This window comes from Tuber melanosporum (assembly GCF_000151645.1).
Source record: "Tuber melanosporum whole genome shotgun sequence assembly, scaffold_1, strain Mel28".
Classification (NCBI taxonomy): Eukaryota; Fungi; Ascomycota; class Pezizomycetes; order Pezizales; family Tuberaceae; genus Tuber; species Tuber melanosporum.
The window spans coordinates 326,555-334,231 of record NW_003298755.1 but is presented as its reverse complement, the minus strand read 5'-3'; the positions used below and the strand labels follow the sequence as shown (position 1 = coordinate 334,231).

General features: G+C 50.5%; 1 protein-coding gene across 1 annotated transcript; it reads left to right on the top strand.

Annotated features, from left to right (window-relative positions):
- Positions 1 to 4,583: 4,583 nt before the first annotated feature.
- On the top strand, positions 4,584 to 5,725 carry GSTUM_00003853001 (uncharacterized protein; the record flags this gene model as incomplete). The annotated part of the gene is made up of 4 exons (XM_002835057.1): positions 4,584 to 4,632; positions 4,697 to 4,764; positions 4,847 to 4,976; positions 5,037 to 5,725. 4 exons carry the CDS (start codon positions 4,584 to 4,586, stop codon positions 5,723 to 5,725), a joined length of 936 nt encoding a protein of 311 aa, XP_002835103.1.
- Between the last annotated feature and the right edge of the window lie 1,952 nt (positions 5,726 to 7,677).

Here is a 7,677-nt window from a genome sequence, read left to right as displayed (position 1 = left end):
TGATCCCGCAATGGCAACTTATTACTCCTCCTCCTCGTGTTGTTCTGGTATCCTGGTATCAGGCAGCGGGAGCAGAAAGTCGGCATCGACTTTAGAAGCAAGCCATAGTCACCGTGCCCCCCCCCGGGGAAGATGGGCCAAAAGAACGAATCTGGTATGGATTTAAATAAAAAAAGAAGTTTTGGTAGGAATCTTTTAAATATAATACCTACCGGTACTGTACTCATAGTGTACAGTACTCGAGATATAATATGTAGCTGTCCGATTGCCCATGCAAGCCAAACCACCCAAGTTAGGCCAACCACTAGACTTAAAAGAACTTGTCCATACAGTACGAGTACCGACCACTCCCCTTCTTCCACAAAAAGTAAGCATACTTATCATACATAAACAATCCCATTCTAACCAACTCAGGCCTCCCTCCACTTTTTCTCAAGTTGATGGATCGCGTGGGTCGTAAGGTGTGGGGCCCCACACATTTCCGCACGGTTCATCCCGTTTTTCTAAATGACGGCGGCGAAGACGCCAACGATCTCCCCGTTTCCGTCCACCCCGTCTTGGCAACGATTAAAAAAAAAAAAAAAAACTGATGATAATATCATAATAATAAAAGGAACTATTGCCCAAGCGGGCAAGCGGGGTTGAGATCCAGACTTCCCTTGTTTGGAGGATACGGCAAGTTATGAATCTTCAGAGTGCTATACTCGAGTACGAGTACTGTACATACAGGTAAAAACTACTGTTATGACCGGATGGGTGCTTTGTAGGGCGCTGTGATTACTCGTAAAGTTGCTCGTGTTACGGTGTGGTGGAGTTGAGGGGCTGATTGCTGTGTATTTGTTGATCTATTGGGCCAAGTGCTCGCATCACAGGGTGGGTCAGGCATCCAGCAGTGAACTGCTGCTGCGTCAACGTTTCCACGGCGAATTCCACCTTCATAAACAAAAATTTTAAGCCCCTGTTTCACCAAATCCCTCCTTCCTTTCTTCCTGTGCATGGCATGGGCACATATCATAGGTGCTACATACGAAAAGCGCTTCTCGAGAGAAGAAGGGTGAGTATTGAAGTCCTAGGAATTATCCCGAAACCTAACCTAGGGAAATAGAAAGCTAGTGTATCATAGTCTAAGTTAGGAGTCCAGTTCTGAGGTACTGCACTGTACAGTACTGTACTCTCTTATCGTCGTCACCGTCACGATAAATCAACCTCCTCCGCACTCCTATTCCGACCTCACCTCTCCTCGTCTCAACCGTCTCTTCCCCTACTTCCTCATCGCCATCACTACCCCCCCTCCTCCTCGCTTCACCCCGCCCTCCCCCCGCACCTCCCTCCCTTCGGCCTCTCCTTTCTCCATACGCCCAAACCTTACCCTCCCGCCCCCTCTCCCATCAACGAACAAAACAAGTGAGAGAAAAAAAAATGGACCCCCAAACCGGAGGTTGGCACTACAACAAGAACAGCGATCCACCCCATGATTGGGACACCTCCCGCGACGCCGCCAAGTACTTCCGAGTGGTACGATGGATCGACGCAGTTGTCGCAAACCCCTACACTCCAAACGAGAAGGACCCATCTGAATCCCCGCCCATCTTCGTCCTCCCCAACGGATCCCTCCCCTCCACCTCCTCCACCACCTCCTCCACCTCCGCCTATACTACACTCCCGCCAGCAGGGACACAACTCCCACGGCAGCTAAAGTACTTTGAGATCCAGGGCGGCGACAAAGATGATGAGGGATCTGAGGGACGTGCGGATGATGGGCAAGGGTGGAATGCGCAATTACCTGAAACAACGCCGGCGCCGGGTGGGCATGTTAAGAAGCCGCAAACGGTGTGGGCCGGATCGAAGACTTTTAAGGCTAAATGGAATTTTTACGAGTTGAGGGTGGAGAGGGTACACATGGGAGGAGGGCGTGCGGTTGCTGGGCCGTCGGTTGGGAGCGGTGCCCAGCAGGGTGTTCCGGCGGCTGGAAATGCCTACAGGAATAGGAGTACCACCGAATCGTTCGCTGAAGTGGCCAGTCGTGCAGAAGGGGCTGTAGCGGCGGGGAGAAATGGTAGAGGTAGCGGAGGTGCTGGTAGAGGAGTGTATACTTTCTCGCCGAGAGGTGGTACCGGCGGGATGAGAGGGAGGGGACGTGGGAGGGGGGGCATCGGTGATAGTTGGCGTGGAGGGGTCTATCGCCGAGATGGGTTGCTTTGAGATACCCAGTATCCCGGTATCTTATACAATGCATAGCACTTCTGTCCGTGGAGCTGCTGTTTCACACGGACATTCAATCAACCGAACCGATTCGCAAAAATTCGGCACCATCTATGACGTTTTTTCTTTTCTTTTACTTGCTCTTTTTCTCTATCCAAAACCCAAACGAAAACGTTGTCTATTTCTTTTCTTCCCCCCCCCCTTTTTTCCTTTCAGTTTTGCTAAGCGGGAGTTCGGATCATACATCAAGTTTGTGGGAATGGGTCAGGCTGGTTTAGGGAGGTTTTTTTTATTTTTTCGGGGTGGGGTTTCTTTCCCATGCTTTCTCTTCGACATATTTGGCGAATACCCGAGCGGTAGACTTTAGCGTTTACATTTACTATTGTGCTATCGCCGCGCACTTGCTATGGTGATTTCTTGATGGGGTGGGATGAGCTGTTGTACGTGCTCCATTATCACACCGTATGGGGGCGGGGTTCCATCAGCGTGTTCCTTTCCTTTCCTTTCCTTTCCTTTCATTCTTTTTTTTCTCGTGTGACAATTACATGACCAACTCATCGCCTCATCTTGCAATCGCAACCTTCATCACGATATCCTCTTTGTATTTTAAATCTCAGGTTTCACTTTTCTTTGGGCGCATTGTCATTGCTGAATCTCCATTTCATTCCTCTGCTATCCTCTCCCCTTATTTTCCTCCTACTCGAGTATTTTCAAGTTAGCAAGCACAAAAACGCCGACCTATATCAGTTACCAAGTCACTTTTTTATCATCCTCTCTCGTTTTTACCCTTCTTCTTATCCCCCCCCACTTGCTTAAATCATGCATGGTATCGTATCTGGACCAGGTAGGGAAATAAAAATTTTTTATCATTCATTCGAGTTGACGGGACACTTTTGGTCCAGGAGTCAGAACTTCTCTCATTAAATCCAAGCGAATACCTCATCTCAAGCTGCGTAGTGTTTTTAGACTGTATGGTCAAGTACAAATTGTACAATTCGCTTTGTCAAGTGCATACCATAGATTTACTCGGAACATATGATACAGGAAAACTCATAGCAGTTAACCCAAGGCATCACCTGGGGAACCCAATAAAATGAAAAGAAACCTCAAACCCTCCAGAAATATAACAAACAAGCGGTAAGGTAAATACAAGTATCACATCAAGGATTATCACGAGTTATGCCAACCCATCAGCTCCCATATTTGTGACCACAAATTGGAGATTCCTATGAAGGGAAGATTTATCCCCCCCCCGCCGTTGCTCTTCCATAGGGCTGGGTCAGCTCCAGCGTTGGACACCGGTACCTCAGGGTCCTCGCCCGGTCTTGCCGAGGCTATGGACAGACAAGTCCAAAATTATGCGCCAGAAGGTCTGACTGTGGTCCCGGTGCAGTGATCACATCGCGGGTCCTAGACCTGACCCGACCAACTCGTCACATTTTGTTGTCGACCTGGGACTTGGGGACTCGGAGTGCCATGGAGTTCCAGCACTCCCGGTATCATAGGGGAGGGAGACGGGAGGTGTGGTATGTACGAGTACAAGTAGAGTACTCGAGTACACTCCTTGCCAGCCCATCCCTTCCCCTCTCAACCCACATAGCTCCGGATATGGTGGCGTGCCAGACAGGGTCTTGGTTTGATCTCACCGTTTACTCGTACTCGTAGTGGTTCCTAGCAAGGGCTCCTCGTTCGAGGCGGGAAGTACTGCACAAGTACAAGTATCATACTCGTGTAGTACCGGTATGTGGTATCCCCCCTGTTTTCGGGCACAAGGCAAGATGTCTAAAGGCTTGGGATGAGGACGTCGAAATTGGCTTTCTAAGTTAAACAATGTTTCGGTCACATCACATCACATCACATCACATCATATTGATCAGCGCAGCTTCCAGCCTTACGCCTATCATAACCTGAACCTTGCTAATGTCCGTTACCACAGCAACCCTACCGCCCTAACCAACACATCACCTTCGCACTAATCTAACACAAGATGCCAAAACAAGATGCGTCTTCCCGCTCGAGCGCAGCGGCGTTCGAAGGACAACAACACACACGCCCCACCCATCGCATCTCAGCTACCGGTAGTTGGCCCGGCTGGCTGATATCAAGCCCATCCGCCCGTCCACACTCACTCACCCACTCGCTCATTCATCCTTCTCTTCTTCCCCTCCTTCCACTTCCCTTTTCCCTTCGCGCTCACTAGCTTTCTACCCTTTGATCGCCTTTCTCCTTTTCTTTCTCTCTCCTTCTTTCCTTCTCACTCCGCGCTCGCTGCGATTGCACTTTGTCTTTTAACCAAGGTGTTGTGTTTCACCTGCCGACCCGAGAGCTTCATACATATATACATACATATATCCATTCATTTGTTTCGTTGAACAATCGCTATGGCAGCGAGTTTAGCGTCAAAGTTTGAAGTTTTGGAGGAGTTAGGAAGTGAGCTATACACCCATTCGACTTTCCGTGAATGCATGAATACATGCCTGACGTGCGCCTTTAGGTGGGAGCTTTGGCGTTGTTTACAAGGCGATAGAGAAGGAGTCTGGGACTGTTGTTGCTATAAAACATGTTCGCTTCATCCTTTCCCCTTGAGGAATAGAGAGGGAGGTCGCGAGGGCTAATTGGGAGTTTCTGCCTCTTTTTCGCACAGATTGACTTGGAGTCCAGCGAGGACGACATTCAAGAGATTCAACAGGAGATCTCAGTACTGAGCACTTGCGCTAGTCCGTTTGTCACGCAGTATTACGGGAGTTTTGTTAAAGGGTACAAGTTGTGGATAGGTGTGCCGTCTGCGCTTTCGACATGGCATGAGGAGAATTGTTAATATTGACGTCGCGCAGTAATGGAATACCTTGCCGGCGGGTCCTGCCTCGACTTGCTAAAACCCGGTCCCTTCAGCGAAGCCCACATCGCCATCCTGATGCGAGAACTCCTCCTTGGACTAGACTACCTCCACCGAGAAAACAAAATCCACCGCGACATCAAAGCGGCCAATGTCCTTCTCTCCGGCACCGGCCAGGTCAAACTCGCAGACTTTGGCGTGGCGGCCCAACTCAGCAACCTCAAATCCCAGCGCAACACATTCGTCGGGACCCCCTTCTGGATGGCGCCCGAGGTGATCTCCCAGACGACGGGTTACGATTTCAAAGCGGATATATGGTCACTCGGGATCACCGCTATGGAACTTGCGCAGGGCGAGCCGCCAAACGCTGCCATTCACCCGATGAAAGTGCTATTTCTGATCCCAAAGGAGCCGGCGCCGAGGCTGGAGGGTAATAGGTGGTCTAAGGATTTCAAAGACTTTGTGGAAAAGTGCTTGAATAAGGATCCGATTAAGAGGGCTAGCGCGAAGGAGCTCTTGAGGCACAGGTTTATCAGAAATGCCGGGAGGACACAGCTGTTGCAGGACTTGATCCAGAGGAAGCAGAAGTGGGTGGGGAGTCAGGGTGGTAGACAGGCGCATCCAAAGTTGTACCAGGCTACAATGTTTGTTCTAGCATTCCTTACCAAGCCCACACATGTATACTGATAACTGTGCGGTAGGAACACAATGGCACTCCAGGTAGACGAAGACTGGGACTTTGACACCATAAGGACAAACCCGCACCTTACACTCCGTCACCAAGACTTCAAAACAATAAGAGGTGGCCGGAGCGTATCCGATTCTTCGCATTCCTCAGACTTTGAGGAAATCCCCATAAGTGTCGCTCTACAAAATCTAGCCCTCAACTCAGCTCCTCATAGCGAAAACACCGGCCATAACGGGCGTGTGGCTCCATCACCATCGAAACCGACCTGCACAGGGACGGCCCGGAGGAAGAGTCCTTCAAATGCAAGTTCCAATCCTGTTCGTCCCGGGCAGCTCCACCACCAATCAAGCCACCACCACCACCACATAACCAAAGAGTCCCAAGTCCTCCACAGTGACCCCTCCCGCTCCCCCTCACCGGAAGTGCAATCCCACACAGCAAGGTCCACGTCGACCGTACGTCCCGTTAGAAAAGTTTCAGGGAATAACGGTCATACCCCCTCTGTTGCCACTGCCAATTCCTCCGCTCCGCCTTCCAATGCCGCTCCAACGGGTCTTGCCTCCCGGCCCTCGGACGCCCGAAACCTCTACAACACCATAATCCACACCTCCCTTGCACGATTAACCACAAACACCTCCGCAACCCCGCAAGAACACCTAGCCGCCGCCCGTCTATCGTCGGCATGGTCCTCGCTAAACGAGATAAACCCAGAAGCTAACATCCTTTTCCTCCATTCCATGATTGACCAGCTCCAGCGGAATCCTGCCCTCAACGCGCTCGTTTCTCCTACACCTCCGCCACCTCCACCCCCTCCACCTACTACCGCCACCGCTGCAAAAGCAACCCCAGTGAGATTATCAGGACCATTATCCAGCAGCCCAGCAACCACGGGCTCACCACTAGCCAGAAGAAAGCGCCGGAGTAGTGTCGTATCTGGAGCGGGGGCTAGCGACGTAGGAGGTAGAAGAAGGGGTGGGAGTAGCTCTAGCGTTGGCATGGAAGAGACTGCAGAAGTGAAAGGCATGAACGCAGTTTTGGCGGACGTGTTGTATGGGCGGTGGGTCGAGGGGTTACGGGGGAGGTGGGGTTCTGCTGAGCGGTCATAGCTGGCTTGGCTTGCGCCGACCTGGGTTGCCAATGTGATATACCTTGTCTTTTCTTGTAGGTTTCTTTTCCTTCATGTTTTGCCTTCTCTCTTTCTCCTTTTTTTTCCTTTGCCCGTTTACCATGATTTGCGTGCAATTGTTCGGTTCGGCTTGGTTTGTTTCGGTCTGGCTTTTCATTTCTTACTCTTCCACATTAATATTGGCATGGCTACTTTACATCGTGCTAAGTTGTGTTGGACGGTTGGTCAAGGGTAGGCATTTTGAAATAGCCTTTCCCTTCTCCCTCGTCCCTTATTCCATTCTCCTGTTATTAGTCGTTCAAGAGCGGGTTTGCGCTTGCAGTTTGTTGTATATTTTGCAGTTCTCATGGGACATGATGGATGGATCGGGTGGGTGGGTGGGGGGTATATATCGGCAGGATGGGATAGGCATTGGAATGTCATTTATACCATACACCATTGTAGTATTGTATAATTATTCTTTCCCGGACATTCAAGCCCCTATGATACCCTAATAATCGGTCAGTCAGTGTCGTGTTTGCGCACAACATACATGCACCCATATATAATACGTCGGGATGGAAAATCCCAGTGATAAGAGTGTTCGCAGCAGCGCATCACACCAACACCATCCGGGAACCACCTCGTATTATTATCCACTTCGCATACCCCGCTCACACCACAACACCCAGACTGCGCTTGGCTTTCCACCTTTCGTCGTGAATGCTATGCGAACGTATAAGACCTGCCTTTTACCGTCCTCCCCACCCCATAGCGCGGGACCAAATTTTGCTCTTGTGTTGTAGTCTACTGCGGGGTGGGGGAGTGGTGGTGGTGGTTGGACCG